The sequence below is a fragment of the Diabrotica virgifera genome, chromosome 9 (genome assembly GCF_917563875.1).
Source record: "Diabrotica virgifera virgifera chromosome 9, PGI_DIABVI_V3a".
NCBI classification, from domain to species: Eukaryota; Metazoa; Arthropoda; class Insecta; order Coleoptera; family Chrysomelidae; genus Diabrotica; species Diabrotica virgifera.
The window spans coordinates 6,294,901-6,313,297 of record NC_065451.1 but is presented as its reverse complement, the minus strand read 5'-3'; the positions used below and the strand labels follow the sequence as shown (position 1 = coordinate 6,313,297).

At 33.9% G+C, this 18,397-nt stretch overlaps 1 protein-coding gene across 1 annotated transcript; it reads left to right on the top strand.

The window, feature by feature from the left end:
• The first annotated feature begins 1,008 nt into the window (after positions 1-1,008).
• LOC114326657 (venom allergen 3) lies at positions 1,009-14,820 on the top strand. The gene is made up of 5 exons (XM_050662053.1): positions 1,009-1,181; positions 7,177-7,338; positions 8,927-9,008; positions 13,391-13,541; positions 14,526-14,820. Exons 1-5 carry the CDS (start codon positions 1,059-1,061, stop codon positions 14,764-14,766), a joined length of 759 nt encoding a protein of 252 aa, XP_050518010.1. The 5' UTR covers positions 1,009-1,058; the 3' UTR covers positions 14,767-14,820.
• Positions 14,821-18,397: the final 3,577 nt, after the last annotated feature.

The following is an 18,397-nucleotide window of genomic DNA, read 5'->3' as shown; positions in this document are numbered from 1 at the left end:
ACGAATCTAATCTGTACAATTTATAAGACTATACAAATCAAAGAAAATACCATTTTATAAATGCAATAAACACAATTGATTTGCTTTTATGTCAAATTGCAAATAAAATGTGACAACTGTCAGATTTAACTAAAATATCATGTCACTAAAATGTATATTATCACGGACTTACCTTTTTCTATCATTTGTGACGCACTGAAAAATGCTCATGAAAAGAAGCATACCTAATATTCTTTTCATGAGCATAATAAAAAAAAAATGGTATTTTCTTTGATTTGTATAGTCTTATAAATTGTACAGATTAGATTCGTAGATATATTATATAATTCGTAAATAATTTTTTTTTCGATTATAGCGCCATCTATTGACAACTAGAATAAATGTTATAAATGTCACCGACGAAATGTAGTCACCGACGTGCGTTTTTTCTGTCACATACAATTTAATGCGTTAGAAAGAAATCGAAAAACTGTGACGCACTGAAAGATGCTCATGAGAAAAAGCATACTTTTATATGTATAGATATCTCAAAATATAAAAATTTTGAGATACCTATTAGTTCTTACATTCAGGTGACGATATTTTGTTTATGCCAATGAAAGGGTTAACCACATATGTTGATGAGTGTTAAAAATAAAGAAAATTAAAAAGTTCCATGACAAATTATTAAAAATTATAATTCTATTTGACAGGCCAAAAAATTTCCCTTTTACATAATGTAATACAAAAGTGGATGGCTTCGAACCAAAACTGTAAACAAATATTATATTATTAGTAATTTACATAATTATCAGGCTAATATAAAAAAAGGAATGTTTGTTTTATTTTTGATGCGGTAAGCGTTATCCATCATCTGCAATTAAAATTTTTTAATTTTATTTAAAATTAGCACTTTACGTCGTAAATTTACGTCGGAAAAACCATAATTATAACCAATAATATGCAAAAAGCAGCACTTTAAGGGCTTTCTTAGAATATTGATAAGATACCAACAGGTATAAAAAACAGCATTTTGCGAAGCATTGAACAGACACTACAGAGGTATCAGAAGCAATACGATGGATAGACGTATCAGGCTGTTTTATTTGCTTTTCGTACTTTATATTGTAAAAGCTCAAACTGATTATTGCAAATTAAATTGTGGTAGTACTTTACATACAGTGTGCGAAAGAAAAAATGTGGTAAGTAGTGCTTAACTATATATATAACACCGGCGGGCGGAGGTAAATTCCTTACCAACCAGTAAAACCATATAATCCGACAGGTATTTTCCTCACCAAATTTAAGGGTTCGTATTTATCCGGTAGGTATTTTCCTCACCAACTCACTGAGGTATATAATAAAATATAAATATAGATGTAAGTAATTTAAGAATGTTTATTATGAAAGCATCGGAAATCCGAATACAAGACATTAATTTCCTTACATTATAATAATAGTTTATAATATAGATAATTATATTATTTAATATTTACTGTAATAAGAGACACACTTTACAAAATCTATTCTAGTCATTTGATTAGATTGATATCGTATTATTAAATTTTCTGACTGAATTTTTCTATACCACATACCGCAAGCTTGGTGGAGGTGAAATCTACAACCATGTATTTCAGTGTTCGGATATATTTGCATGATTGCATTATTTATAGCCACAGTATAAAGAGGAACAGTAGAACCACTCTCCGAAAAATTGGAAGTAAAATCTGTAGTCGCACATGGCGACCGCGCAATGTTGGCAGTCGCTTTTGCCCCACTCTCGCATTGCTATTTGCATAGAAACGTACGGCTTTTAACAGGGAAAACCGGCATCCACAACTGGTGAATTACCAATTGCGTACTGCCGGTATTACTTCCTGAGATCAAAGCGCCGACAGAAGAGTGATTTTACTGTGGAACTTCTATATGCTGTGGTATAGCTTTTTCAAAATCTACAAAAATTTTACTAGGACTAAACTCAATTTTGAGAGCTTTAATAAATTCTGATTTTAACAAATAAAAAAGATTGTTGTAAGTTTCTGTTTTTTGTTTGGCAGTAAACAGTGTAATAAAGAAATATAATGTCCATTACTTACATAGTCGATGAATAGTGAATAATTGCAAATAATATCTGGTACAGTAAGAAAATGTGCCATCCACATAATGTATAAAATTCAATGTGGCTAAAAGTCTTATATTTGTTTCACAATTATCTTACTTTTGACACAGTTTATAAAGAGACAATTTTCTCCCTTGGTTGTTTTTTAAGCACACCTCTTCACAAATTCTTGAACCTTATCAATATTGGAAGGAAGTCGATCAGGCATCATTTTTCGTCGATAATTATACAGTGCTAGTCAAAAGTCCGTACCCCCCCTCGTATCTTTTGAACGGCTATACATATAATAGTGAAATTTGGGGGGAGGAAATAAACGGACGTACGCTTCTTAACTAGTCATGACAGGTGACGTAATAGTGACAGATGACTTTACAGCGCCACTGTGACAGATCATTTTAAATGGGACCTTATGGCAAGTGACACCTCATTTGAAAGGTATTGATAATACCTATTCAGTCATACTAATTTTTTGGGTTTAATTTGATTTTGATTTTGGTGAATAAATGAAATAAATATAACATTGTAGTTTCGCATTTAATTATTAAAAATTCAAATGTCCGCCCATGGTTATTTTGTCAAAAAAGTTGACATTTTTCAGCTCTCTAGTAGTTTTTACGTCAACGTCAACCTTTTTGACAAGTAACCATAGGCGGAGGTTTGAATTTTTATTAATTAAATGCGAAACTACAATTTTATATTATTTCATTTATTCATACAAATGAGTTTAAACTCAAACAAAATTAGTATAGCTGAATGGGTATTTTCAATACCTATCAAACGAGGTATCGCTTACCATAGGGTACCATTTAAAATTATCTGTCACAGTGGCGCTGTAAAGTCATCTGTCACTTTTACGTCACCTGTCATGACTAGTTAAGAAGCATACGTCAGTTCATTTCCTTCCTCCAAATTTCACTATTATAAGTATAACCGTTCAAAAGTTACGAGGGGGGGTACGGACTTTTGACTAGCACTGTATATATTTTTTCTTATGTAACTGACATCAATCGTAGAATTGTTTCAGACAAATTAGCTGCAAGCTCTTGGCGTATAATTTTTGCTCGTTTTTTAGTAATATTCTCTTCTGCTTTACGTTTACAAGAGTTGGAAACAATTTTCCGATCTATCTTCTGACGATATGGTTCATGATAATGTTGTAGGCTACTTCTAGATATTGTAAAATTTGCACCAATAGTAAACAATTTCGCACTACAAGTTGTTTTATTACACCTCCAGAACACTTCACTTTTTAAAAACTTTCACTTTATGAAAAATAAAATTTTCAAATACCTGTAAGGTTTAGTCGCGATTACTTTCTATGAAACATGCATTTTGTAAAAATAAAATACTTTAATTAATTATTATTAGTCCAGAAAGCCACTGCGCATCCGCTAGGAAAAATATTCTAATTCGGATTTTTTGCACAATCTTACTCAAAAAGGACCCCTTATAACAAATTTGCATGTTGCCAGGACCAAAAGTTGGTCAAAAATTTTTTAAACGTTTTTTTTTGTTTTTTTCCTAAAATTATTTTTTTTGCATGGAACAAAATTTTTTTAGATTTTTTGGATCATTCCAAATAGAAAAGGTCTTTAGTGACATTTTTCTAAAGTTGATAGTTTTTGACATATAAGCGATTAAAAATTGAAAAATTGCGAAATCGGCCATTTTTAACCTCAAAAACTATGTGAAAAACTGAAAATTTGGACGTTGCCAAGGTAGATAGATATTCTTTAGACATCGATTGATGAAATTCCGAAGAGTTTTTTGCAATACAATATCAAAAACCCCTTTGTTTTCTAATTGACAATCAAGCATGCGCGACACTATTTTCCACCGTTGCATGTCTATGCAGTATGGTGCAAATGAAAGGAATACATTTAATTCGTTATTTCGTAAATCGGCGACTTTAAGGAAAAATCCCGAAACAGGTCGATTTTTATTTTTAAGTTATGATATTGTGACATATATGGTATACTAGTGACGTCATCTAGTCGTCCATCTAGTCGGTGGTCGTCCTCTGCTAGACGGATAGACTAGATGGACGGATGATATCAAGCGCATCACCACAAATTGGATGCAAGAAGCTCAAGATAGAAATAGGTGGAAGTTTTTACGGGAGGCCTACGTTCAGCAGTGGACAAATATAGGTTAGTTGATGAGTGACGTTATCCATCTGGGCGTGATGACGTAATCGATGAATTTTTTTAAATGAGAATAGGGGTCGAATGCTAGCCCATTTGAAAGGTTCTTCAATTCTCTATTCAGTAATATAAACATTTACATAATTATTTGTACAGGGTGTCCAATAATTTAATTTTTTTTGTCAATTTGCCAAATGATTTAATTTAATAAAAATTTTTTGGACACCCTGTATAAATAATTATGTACATGTTTATATTACTGAATGAAGAATTGAAGAACCTTTCAAATGAGCCAGCACACGACCCGTATTCTCATTTAAAAAAATCATCTATTACGTCATCACGCCCAGATGGATGACGTCACTAGTATACTATATATGCCACAATATCATAACTTAAAAATAAAAACCGACCTGTTTTGGGATTTTTCCTTAAAGTCACCGGTTTACGAAATAACGAATTTATTCCTTTCATTTGCACCATACTGTATACACATGCAACTATGGAAAATAGTGTCGCGCACGCTTGATTGGCTATTAAAAAACAAAGGGGTTTTTGATATTGTATTGCAAAAAACTCTTCGGGATTTCATCAATCGATGTTTAAAGAATATCTACCTACCTTGGCAACATTCAAATTTTCAGTGTTTCACATAGTTTTTGAGGGTTAAAAATGGCCGATTTCGCAATTTTCCAATTTTTAATCGCTTATATGTCAAAAACTATCAACTTAGGAGAAAAGTCACTACAGACCTTTTCTATTTGGAATGATCCAAAAAACCTAAAAAAAATTGTTCCATGCAAAAAAAAAATAATTTTAGGAAAAAAACAAAAAAAAAAAAAGTTTGAAAAATTTTTGACCAACTTTTGGTCCTGGCAACATGCAAATTTGTTAAAAGGGGTCCTTTTTGAGTAAGATTGTTCAAAAAATCCGAATTAGAATATTTTTCCTAGCGGATGCGCAGTGGCTTTCTGGACTATATAGGATAGGTACCTACTGTAATTTTATAGTAGGTAGATAAATAATTCCCTTGCATGCCTTTTAGTAAAATCTACCTGAAATAACCACTTCAATTTTGGTGAGGAAAATACCTGTGGGATTATGACATACCCTTTCAAACGCAGGGAAAAGATTATTTTGGTGAGGGAATTACACCCGCCGATAACACCGGTTTATAGCGTCCTACGCCTTCCGGTTCCTATTCTCCAGCCGCGTCGATCTGTCCAATCTCCTGGTCGGAGATCTCTCTCAGACATGGCTTTCTGGATTCCACTTATCCAGGTTGTTGTCGGTCTGCCCCTTTTCCTTTTTTCCGGGGGTTGCCATTCCATTATTAGCTTTGGAAGTCGATGTTCCTCCATTCTTTGTACATGACCATACCAACAAAGTTGTTTTTGTTGGACTTCTTCAATTATGTTTGTTTTTCTATTCATAATATCTCGCACCCGTTCATTCGTTATATGTGAGAGTCTGGAGATGCAGGCCGATCTTCGCCAGAAGTCCATTTCCAGTGCGAGCAACTTCTGTTCTGTTCGTTTATTCAGTTGCCATTTTTCACATCCATACAGTATCACGCTTTTAAAGATGCTATTGTAAAGCTGTGATTTTTTTCTTTTGATATGGTTTTTGACCAAAGTAGTGAGTTCACCAGAAGGCCTTTGATCGAGTACAACATCACAAATTAATTAAAATATTAAAGGATAAAGGAGTTGATAGTCAAGATGTACGAATCATAGAAAAATTATACTGGCGTCAAACAGCGACAGCTTGCATAAATGGAAAATCAACAGAAATATGCAAAATACAAAGAGATGTCAGACAGGGTTGTATACTGTCCCCACTGTTATTCAATTTATATTCAGATAGACTATTTAAGGAAGCGCTGCATAATTTGGAATGGGGTGTGAAAGTTAATGGAATTCTGATAAATACAATCAGATATGCAGACGATACAGTTATTTTAAGTGATGATACAACACCTTTTAAATGCCATTGACACAGTGGGAAGAGAGTTTGGCCTAAATATAAACTGTTCAAAAACAAAATACATGGTATTTAGCCGTTTGGCCCATCAAGATTCACGGTTATATGTTAATGGTCATATAATTCAAAGAGTACCCAGTTTTAAATATCTTGGTTGCCATATTACTGAACAACTAGATCCAGATAAAAAGATAAAATGTAGAATCGAGATAGCCCGCACGACATTTTTAAAAATGAGGTCATTCTTCTGTAATGATACCTTGCAACTTCAACTTCGAAAGCGCATGATTAAATGCTACATTTGGTCAGTCCTCTTGTATGGTGTCGAAGCATGGACATTAAAAATATCCACCATTAACCGTTTGGAGGCCTTTGAAATGTGGCTGCACAGACGTATACTGAAAATACCATGGACGGCTATACTGATAAATGTGGCAGTCCTTAAGAGAGCAAATGCTACCCGCGAGCTGCTTGATAACATCAAATATAGAAAGATGGCCTATTTTGGACACGTAGTAAGGGGAGACCGGTATAATATTCTTCAACTTATTATGATGGGTAAAATCGAAGGACGCAGAGGAATTGGTAGAAAGCAGGACTCTTGGTTGAAGAATATCCGGGAGTGGACAGGAATAAAGAAAGCAGAACACCTATTTAGAATAGCTCGAGACAGAGACAGTTTCGCCATGTTAATCGCCAACGTCAAGGGGACTTGACAGGGCACGTTAAGAAGAAGTGAGTTCAAAGCTCCTATGATAACCTTCTTTCCTTTCATAATTCTTTCCTCTATTTCGAATTCTGTCCTTCCACTTTGTTGGATTCTCGTTCCAAGGTATACATAATCGGAGCTTGTGATCGGATTATACAAGGTATACATAAATCTTTGGACTTAACGCGCTTTGCGTTTAAGCACCTTTTTATGAGTTAACTTAAAACTTTTTACCATTCCAGAGCTGCGGAGCTGGAACCGACTGCAAAAATTTCAAACAACTATCATTGAGTGATCAAGACAGACGACTGGTGATAGATGTTCACAACGAATTGAGAAATAGAGTGGCCACAGGAAAGGAAACGAGAGGACCTCAACCTCAAGCCTCAAATATGAAAGCTCTGGTACGTGGATATGTTTTAGCGTCTACATCAGTGATTCCCAAAGTGGTCCAGGTGGACCCCCAGGGGCCCACGAGGGACTCAACGGGGTTTACGTTAGCATGAAATAAAAATGGGGGTTCACAAGTTGCAAGTGGGGGTCCACGAAAATTCTATAGCGATTTGGTATTTTTTTAAACAAATTTTCATATTTTATTGTAAAATATCAATGGAAAAAATAATATTTTAATAGAAGTGACTCAAAAATGTTATTATAATGCACCATAACAAGTTATTTTGATTAAAAACAAGTTTTTGATCAAATTTTATAGTGTAAAAAACGTTAAAATACCGTTTTTACATTTTCCTCCATTTCCAAAACACATGTATACAGATAGCCAAAATACAGGACTTTAAGTGGTTAAAAGAATTTGTATCGTTCTACAATACAAAAAAAATACGTGGAATATCAGAGTCAAAAATATAGGCGTCTACTGTAAGTACAATTAATACAGAAAATAATAACAATTATTGTAAACACACTTTATTTGGATCAATTTCAGTTCCTACCATTTTTGTCAAAAAGTTAAAAATTGCGGAGATATTGAACAAAAACCACTGCTATCAAATCAATCAGGGCTTATGTTCGCGCCTTTATCGCATAATACGTACTACCTGAAATATTGATTTTAGCAAAAACATGAAAGAGATCAAAATTGTATAAAATTTCAATATCTTCATTTTTGTATAGGTACATTTTTTTATAAAACTAATACTAAACGAGATAATGCAATAATTATGCTGTAACTGTCACTCTTTCCCCCATAACTCGGAAAATATCCACGGCACAAAAAAATTTAAAATATAATTAATTTTACGAAATCATATTTTCCACAACTTCAGTCCTTACACTTGTTGCCGAAAAGTTAAATATGGCGGAGATATTGAGCAAAAACGGTTCTCCTTTATTCGCGATTTTAAATTTACGGTACCATTGACCCCCTTAAGATTAGAAAAATAGAATCTTGCTTAGGTAGCTCGGCATGCAAGATCAAATGCTAACCCGACTGTACTATATAATTTTTACTCTCTATTACATGTAACTTTTCTTGTATTGTAAAACTATACAAATTCTCTTAACCATTAAAGTCCTGTGTTTTGGCTATCTGTGGGCAAATTTTCAGCCAAATAGAAGAACATGTATTTTGGGAATGAATGAAAAGTTTGATCAACAACTTGTTTTAAAACACAAAACTTGTTATAATGTCTAATAATCACATTTTGGATAAATCTTCTATTAAAACACAATTTTTTCAATTGATAATTTACGATAAAAAATGCAAATTTGTTTAAATAGATTCCAAATCACTGTAAAATCGCTTAAAATGATATTTTGAGAAAAGAAAAGAAGACGAGAAAGACCTTCAATATCTTATTTTTACCCCCCTCCCCCCAGCAGCAGGGGGTCCACCGAAACCAGTATATTTTTTAAAGTGGTCTACGAGAAAAAATAGTTTGGGAACCTCTGGTCTATAAGATCAATTATTAACTTATGATTTCTCACTGCTTCAGTTTTATAATGTACTATATCCAATATATTTAAAATTTTTAGAGTTATAGCAAGGAACTGGAATATATAGCTCAATGCCATACAAACTCCTGCAAGTGGGGCCACGACTCATGTAGAAAAACTCGTAAGTAATGGTTTATTCTTGTGTTCCTAACACCTTGCGATACTTTAACGAATTATTTAATTTAAATCTTCATTTATCTGTTGTTACAGAAATAGACCAGGGCGCATCTGTAAAAATATTAGTACATTTGGATGTTGACAGGTGACTCATATTTTTTTGCAGAAATTGTTTGAAAATAACTCATATAATAATATTTGAGTTATCCTCCCACTCAGAAAGGTCCGGAACATTGTTTAAATAATCAAAATGTCGAAAAATGAAGGAAAAATTCGATTATTTTCTTCGTCTTTTGATTATAACTTTAAAAGTATTAATTTCCAAGAAAACTTGAACTGATATAAAAGTTGTGTAATTAAATTTCCTACAGTATAGGGTTAGTTAAAATTTTTAAAAATTGTCACCCTTGTTGCAAAATAGCAATAATTATATCATCCACTGCTTCTTGAAAAATTTGCTCAGATTAGATGTTAAACAGCAGTGGTGATAATATACATCCCTGACGGACCCCACGTTTGATTTTGATATCGTCTGATTCTCCTGCTTCTGTCCGGATAGTTGATGTTTGATTCCAGTACAGATTGCTCATAATTCTTAAAACACAGGTGTTTATTCCAATATTGGTTAGTATCTCCATCAGCTTGTCGTGCTTTACTGTATCGAACGCTTTATGGTAATCAATGAAGCATGCATAAATATCGCAATTTACGTCTCTACATCGTTGAAATAGCACTTGTATACTAAAGAGAGCCTCTCTCGTACCCAATGCATTCCGAAAACCAAACTGTGTACGGCTGATTTTCTCTTCGCGCAGTCTATATTATATCCTTTGATGTATAATTTTTAGAAATAATTTTAAAATATGGCTCATTAAGCTGATGGTTCGGAAATCACTGCAGGATACGGATTTTGTTTTCTTTGGTAAAGCAATAAACGTAGACTTCAGCCATGTACTTGGTATTACTCCGCTCAAATATATGTCATTAAATATTTTTGTTAGGCGTTGAGTACCGTCGGTATTAAATAGTTTTATGAGTTCAGCATGTTATGCATTGTCAGGTCCAGAAGCTTTGCCATCTTTTATTTGTGATATTGCTTTTTCCACTTCATCTGATGTGATTGGTAAGTGGTCATCACATATGTAGGATGGTGGTTGTTCGGATCTAGTATCATCAAAGGGTTCTTGTATGTATTTTGTACATATGCAGATTTCTTGGTTTTTGTCTGTGATAATATCCCCCTGTTGGTCTTGCAGTTTGCTAGCTGTGTTGAATTTCTGAAGACCAGCTGCTTGTTTCACCTTTTTAAGCCTTAAACGTATCATGTTTTTGTTCTAACAACTCTATCTCTTCACACTGTGACTTTAACCAATTCTCTTTGGCCTTTCGTATTTCAGTTCTTATTTGTCTCTGAATCGTGTTTTACATTATTTTGTTGTTCTTTGATTTTCTTCTTTCTTCCATGAGTTGTAATATATTGTCATTCATCCAACTTTTTCTCTTCTCCTTCTTTCCTATCAGATGTTCTTCTCTGATCCTGTTAAAGCTTTCACATATATTTTGGAGTGATTCTTCGGCATTATATGTTTGCTCCATATTACTTACCTTCTCTGAAAGAATCTGTGCGACTGTCTCTTTTCTTTTCTTATCCTTTAGTCTTCTCATATCGCACTTTTTGTTGCTATTCTTTTTTGCAACCTTCTTGAATCTAAACCGAAATTTACCAACAACAGGAACGTGATCTGATGATACATCAGCACCGGGGTAACTCTTAACTGATATGCATCCATCATACAATAATACAGTATATTTTCAAAGCCTCTTCGTACATTTGCAAGTATCTCCGGTGTGAATAATCGGCATTCTGCCACAATTCATTGTCGCGTCTCTGCAAGATCTGCAAGCGGATTTGCGTATATTTTTTATTTTAGGTATCCCCACAAAAAAAAATCCAAAGGCGAAAGATCTGGTAATCTGGCCGGCTACTCTATTGGACCAGTGGCGTAGCTGAAGATTGGGGCTCCCCCGCGACAATTTTTGTGGGCCCCCGTATAGCCCGTATTTTAAACATAACGACAACTCAACTAATAACAGTATAACTACTAAAATACAGTCGGAAAAATGAAAGAATACCCATGAACGAACATATAAAACACGCTGTATTTTCCTGCCAACGTGTCACAAAGAAAATTGCCCAGCGCAAGTACATGTAATAATTATTATTACATGTACTTGTGTTGGCTATTTTTTTTGTGACACGGTGACAGAAAAATACAGCGTGTTTTATATGTTCGTTCATGGGTATTCTTTCATTTTTCCTACTGTATGTGTAAATGACAATGTTTGGCCTTTCTTTAATAAGTCTTCATTAGTTAGTGTTAACAGATTTTTGGAAATAGACATGAAAACCTATTATGTATACGATAAACGTACCTATAGTAATTTGTTGCAATATTATAACTAAATTTACATCGAAAAAATGAACTTCAAAACAGTTTTTGCTACCTTTGTAGTTGTAACTGTTTGTTTGACTTTTGCACTTTGGTCTAACATGCGAATAAATCCCAAAAAACTTTCAACAACTTCTGTTTGGAAGGTAAATTATTTTCATCGCAAGTTATTTTTACGTACCGGAAAATAAAACTAGTAGTCGGGTTGGAGGAAAGTATGCTAAATTTGCGGTTACTCGAGCGTTATGGGGACTTATTGTGTTGTGAAGATTAGGTCCTAAGACCAAAAAAAGTTAAGTAATGTTTTGCATTTAAGTGGGGACTTTTCATTTTTTAATTTAATTTTCCATTTACAACAATCGTTTTTTCCGATTAAATGTCTCGAATAAAAGTTGCTTATTTTTACGTAAGGAATAAAAATCTGCAATAAAAAATGGGGGCTCTTATTTAATATCTTAAAGTTACCCCCACCTCACCTCCGTGGGGGGTCGTTTTTGGCGTCATTCGATAGATTTTTCAAAAATATTGATTACGTATATATTGCCGTTTTTCGATGTGATGTTTATTTCGCGAAATATCGCGTGGTTCCTATTTAAAATTTTAAATTTACCCCCCCCCCCTCATCGTGTCGGGTTGAGTTTGGTATCATTCGATAGATTTTTAAAAGACATTGAAAACGTATTTTTTAGTTTTTCGATCTGACTTATATTTCTCGAAATATTAGCTTTTTTGTTGTGACACTTTGTGGCTCACCCATTTCCTTAGGCCCCGCTCAAACCGTCAGATTTTTGAAAGATACACTGGTCTGGATGTACTTAACTTACCTTATCTTAATCTTACGATTTAGAGTTTTTCTAAGGATAGAATTTTTTTTCGGCCCCCCCCTTAACGAACTCCCCTGTATTAAGATCTAATATATGGAAGTGGTGCATTTACAGGGAACAAGGTTTCTCCCCATGTCATATTCTGACGCGCTCGAGTAACTGCAAAAATCCCCGCTTGGGCTCCCCTGCCATAAGCTGATCATGTTTTGAAATATCTTGAGGAGTGGTATCAAGTTTGAGTGGTATCAGTTTCTGGAGCCAGCAAATTTATAACTTCGTTTTGTATTTAGCTAAAACAGAATCATATTTAGCTAGTAAAAGAACCACCGACAAAAAATTACCTTTTTGGGATTAAATTTCATCTAAACTACCAATATGTCCACTAAACGCTAAATTGCACCCGAAAAGAGTAAGAGTTACGTCAATAACCTGCTTCATTACTTCCTTCCAAATTCCCTATTTTGATGTTTATTAGGGAAATATATCTTGATCTTAAAAAAAAGTAGAAGCGTTGTAGAAGTATTAAGCTTGAAGGCTTTAAGGGGCCCCTCCTAACGTCGGGCCCCCGCCTTGCGGGCCCTACGGGCCTGTCAGCTACGCCACTGTATTGGACCCTTCTTGCCAATCCAACGTGCTGGAAAACGTTGATTCAAAAATTGTCTTACGCTTATATCATAATGTGGAGTGCCCCGTCCTGTTGGAAAGTCAGTTCATCCTATAAAAGATTTGCAGGTTGATTGAATTATTGTATTGGAGGTACTAAGAATAATTAATTGGTTATTTGGTGAAATTTTATGTTTTTATCAAAATTATCTTCAAAGTTATTACGTAAATTAAACAAAATATAGTATCGTGTAGAGAAAAAAATTACTTTTTAAATGATGTGCTTCTCGACCACACTTGCTAAAAATACTGGGGGTTGATGAGGGGCAGTGGGATAATAATAAGTGGGACATTTGAGGGTATGAAATTTGCATGAAAATTTTTCACCCTCCCAATATAAATTGACGTGTTTTTTTATTTTGAAGAAACTCTTGGTTTCTGAGTTTCTGTAAGGGTGAAATTTTCGTTGGGACACACTGTATATAAACATTAGTTCTTAACTTTTTCAGCTGAATGGGGATGGGTCGGACAAAACCTTTTCTCAAAATCTTTCAAAGGAGCTTCTATAACTACACAAGATATGCTAAATTCGTCGATCTATGGTTGGTATAACGAAGTTAAGGACTTCGATCCATCGTGGGTTTCTTCATTTGATACGCAGTAAGTTAAAAATTTCTTTCTTTGAGTCTGCCCAAATGAAGGAATTGAAAGCAGACATATCTAACGACCTCACCTTTCTTGTAAACTTGATTTCTACTTCATCATATACATTGTTTACTGAGACAATTTGGCCAATATAATGTTCACGTGTTTTTTTAGATGTGTTAGCAAAAACCACCAATAGACCCAGTCATTGCAATCCATATTTTTTGTGGTTTTGTTTATTTGATTTAATATGTTCTTTAAATCTTTTTCCTCGTTAAGCTCTTCTTCAATGTCATTATCGGAATCTTCACATGTTAGTTCCTTTTCTCCTTCCTACGATGATGGTTCTTCTGACTATTCAATTTCAGAAGCTCTTTTTCTTGTAGGCGTTTAAGTAATTCTGGAGGAGCAATAATTATTATTTCAGCATCAGTTGTAATTTTTCTCTTCGGTTTTATTCTATCTATAGGTTATTGTTGTTTTACCTTGTTTAATAGTAGTTCTTAAAATGATACAGTATGCTTATTCTAGATGCGAGAAACTGAGTGTACTTCTAGATGTCCATTTTTTCCTTTCCTGGGCGAGGTATGTTAAGGTTCTGTTTGTATGTTTCTCATCGCTTTAAAGCTGTTACAATGTTCTGCTCAGATAATATTGGAATTTAAAGGTTATATTCCTCATTTTCTAAACCCAGTGATTATAATTTCGGATCTGTTCAAGACCATATTTTTCCAATTAAACTTACTAAAATTTTTCTGGGAATTTGTTGACCCTGGTTATGCCATTTCCACTCGACAAGTTTTGAATCCCATCTTAATTTAACCGAACAAAAGACACTGAAATCAAGTTGAAGCAAATGACTAGAGTGTGGAGGGAGTTTTAGTATTTAAACTTTTATAATATTAGTTTTAGTATTTAGTGCTTAGTATTGTTTTGCAATGTAATACATTTTATTTTAGAGTTGAATTATAGAATATTGCATTTGTTTTATTTTTTTAGTGGGAAAGATGTTGGCCATTATACCCAAGAAGTGTGGGCTGAAACACAATATGTGGGTTGTGGACTCACTTTCTATGTAAATTCCGATGGTTGGGATGTCTATTATCTAGGTTGTAACTACGGAGGAGGCGGTAACATTGGCACATTACCAGTATACGAGCAAGGAACTCCAGCTTCAAAATGTGGCAACTTGGGCAAAAATTCGAAATATCCCGGACTTTGTGGACCTGACAATGTTTAGAAGGAGCTAATTGTTTTTATAAGTTAGTAGCTATTAATATAAAACAAATATTTATTTTTGTGTCTTATTTATTTGAATAAAGTGTAAGAGTTGACAACCAGAACACCCAAAATATCAAAATACAGAGAGGAGTCCGTCGAGGTTGCGTGCCATCCCCACTACTCTTCATTGTCTACAGTGACGCGGTATTTCAAGAAGCGCTCTCAGATTCAATAGAAGGTATCTATTAATGGAGAAGTTTTGAATAGCTTACGTTTTGCAGACGATACAGTAATAATGACGGATAACAACAATGATTTGCAAAACGTAATGCATCGCCTTAATGAACGCTGTCATGAGTACAGACTGAAGATGAATTTAAAGAAAACTAAATGCATGATAATGACTAAATCAGCACATTCAAACATCCAATTGACTATTGAAGATAGACAATGTAATTGAGAGTGTGAATAATTACAAATACTTAGGAATAAGGATAACATCAAATAATGTAGATCAAACCAAAAAAAGATACGTATTGAAATAGCACGTGCATTATTCATTAAACTTAAAGGGCTGTTTCATATTACATATAACAATTTTGAACGTGCGAGGGTTTTCTCGTGCGATAGTTTTGACGTACTCGTCCTTTTCACACAAAGAATTGATTCGCACGAAGATATTTTGCTGTGTTGTTTGGTATATTATTTTTATTTATACTTTGTGGCTGAGGTAGGTACATGATACGATGTCTGATATGTATCATGACGATATATCATTACAACCATTTTTTGTCCATACTTTTGTCCTAATGTACTGTAATGCGTATTTAATTCATTTGAAATTTTTATTTTGTCAGTTAGTATTTCTTGTTTTTAATTAAAAGTCTTAATTTGTTTTTATAATCGTTGTTATACTAAGTTATTTGTGGGATCTTGATGATCTCATCTAATTAGCTCATACAATATATGTACTAAACTATTCTAAATGGGAAATAAGCCACAATTTAACTAAAAAATGATTTTATTAACATTTCGACATTCGATTTGGGTGTCGAAATGATAATAAAATCATTTTTTTAGTTAAATTGTGGCTTATTTCCCATTTACAATAGTTTATTACAATAAAGCCACAAGAAAATAGCTTCAGAACAACATTACAATCTATGTTTTTCATGTACTCGTACATAATTTAAAAGACCTTCCGTCGTCCACTCGTTTTTAAATGTTGTTCCCCTCATTTTAAATGTTGTTTTTAGATAATTTCACACAAGACATGACGGCCGCCCTACTACAGTCTTTACCGAGTCGTTTACCCTATAAAACTGAATATAATTTCGTAGAATAAAACGTATAGTTATATTATATGGAGCGAAATCATTGGGTCCATCCTATGAACTCAAAAAGATACGATTTATATATCTTTATATTCACATATCTTGATGGAACACCCTATATACTTAACGTTAATTGCAACTATGTAAAATAAAGGTTATTATAATATAGTTAGCCAGAGGTGTAACCAGGATGATCCTAAAGGGGGGTTACAACTACTTGATGGTCTCTGCGGGATATGGAATAGTAATGGTGTTAAGCGTATAGAGCTCAAAGTACATCCAAATGGGGGGGTTATAACCCCCAAAACCACCCCCTGGTTACGCTTATGTAGTTAGCAGTTTTAATTACTGTTGTTATCAGTAACATATAATTAATTTTGCTGTACTTACTGCTTACCAAATGTGTTTTTTTCTTTATCACCTAATTCGTCAAACTCACTGTTAAGTGCACGGCATACACCATTCCAAACATTTCTCGTCAATATATATTTCTATTGTTTTATCCCAAAGAACAGGTCTCGTTTCTTCTTCTTCTTCTTCTTCTTCTTCTTCTTTTATATAGGCAGTACTGCCTGTTTTTCTTCAACGGTGCCTTTCAATCTGACCCTAAGTTGTCATTCCATCTTTTCCTTGGGCGTCCTATACTTCTCCTGCCTAACGGTGACTTGTCCCTGGCTATTATTACTATCCTTGATTCAGACATCCTGCTTATGTGCTCATTCCACTCTTCTTTTCTGTTCTTTACCCAGGTATTTATATTGTCTACTCCACATATGCGTCTGATTTCCTCACTTCTTACCCTATCCTGTAGTCCTTTTCCAGCAATCCTTCTTAAGATCTTCATTTTGTTGGTTTCCAGATGTCTTCGTGTTTTGCTTGTATTTGGTCTTGTTTCGGCCGTGTAAGTCATAACTGGCCTAATAACTGACTTATATATTCGGGCCTTTGTTTCCAATCTTAGCTGTTTGTTTTTCCAAATTGTGTCGTTTAGGCATCCGGCCGTTCTACTGGCTTTAATTATTTGGTCTTTTACCTCTTCTTCGATATTGTTGTCGGCTGATAGATTAATTCCCAGATATTTGAAAGTCATTACTTGTTGTATAATTTGATTGTCTAACTCCAATTTGCATCTTATTGGTTCTTTGGCAATTACTAAGCTTTTTGTTTTTTGGACTGATATTTTCATATTCACTTCTTTTGCGTGAATGTTGAACTCGTGCAATAATCTTTGTAGGTCGTCTTCGCACTCTGCTACTAACACGGTGTCATCAGCGTAACAGAGTATTTTTATCTCTCTGTTGTCCATTTTGTACCCTCTTTTTTTTCTTCACTTGATTTATTATTGCATCCAATATTATGTTAAACAGTAGAGGGCTTAGTGAATCTCCTTGCCTGATTCCTGTGTTTGTTTCTATGGGTTCTGTTATTATTCCATTGACTTTCATCTCTATTTGATTTCTTACATATATGTTTTCTATCAGTTTTATGATATCCAGTGGTAAATTTTTCTCATATAGAAGGTGTATCACATCTTTTAATTGGATTCTATCAAACGCTTTCTCTAGGTCTATGAAACAGAAAAAGGCTGGTTTGTTATATTCTAATGATTTCTCCGCTATTTGCCTTATCACAAAAACTGCATCGTCACATGATCTTCCACTTCTAAATCCTTGTTGTTCATCCGATATATTTATGCACGCCATTATTTTCTCCATAAGTATTTTTGTTGTGAGTTTCAGTATAGTGCTCAGTAAATTTAGCCCTCTATAGTTACTGGGGTCTGCCCTATCACCTTTCTTAAATAACGCTATCATTTGAGTGGTTCTCCGTTCTTCTGGAATTCTTCCTGTATTTATTATTTTACTTACAAGGATATTCAGTTCTTTGTGAAGTCTATCTCCTCCGTACTTTAAAAGTTCATTAGCTATTCCATCTTTCCCAGGAGCTTTTCGATTTTTCATCTTTTTTAAGGTGTTCTTTATATCTTCCTCTTTAATTTCTGCTTTCTCATCCGATTCTAATCGTGGTGATTCCAGTTCTTTGTGATTAGCTGTTTGATAAAGGTTTTTTGTCCATGTATTTGTATCAATATATTTTACTTCTATCAATTCCTTCATCTCTGCTCTTTGACCTCTTATCATTTTCCACATTTACCTTTGCATCCCATAAAAGTCGTGGTCCATCTCTTTTGAAAATGCTTCCCAATGTTCTGTTTTCTTCCTTCTTACTATTGAGTTTAATTCATTTCGTACTCTTTTATATTCTTCATATGTTTGTCTCGTTCTTTTGGACTTGTATTCTAGGTAGATTTTCTTT

Coding starts and splice junctions, on each gene's coding strand:
- LOC114326657 (XM_050662053.1), top strand. CDS start 1,059: ATGGATAGACGTATCAGGCTGTTTTATTTGCTTTTCGTACTTTATATT. Junction 7,339..8,926: donor CCTCAAATATGAAAGCTCTG/GTACGTGGATAT, acceptor TAAAATTTTTAG/AGTTATAGCAAGGAACTGGA. Junction 9,009..13,390: donor CGACTCATGTAGAAAAACTC/GTAAGTAATGGT, acceptor TAACTTTTTCAG/CTGAATGGGGATGGGTCGGA.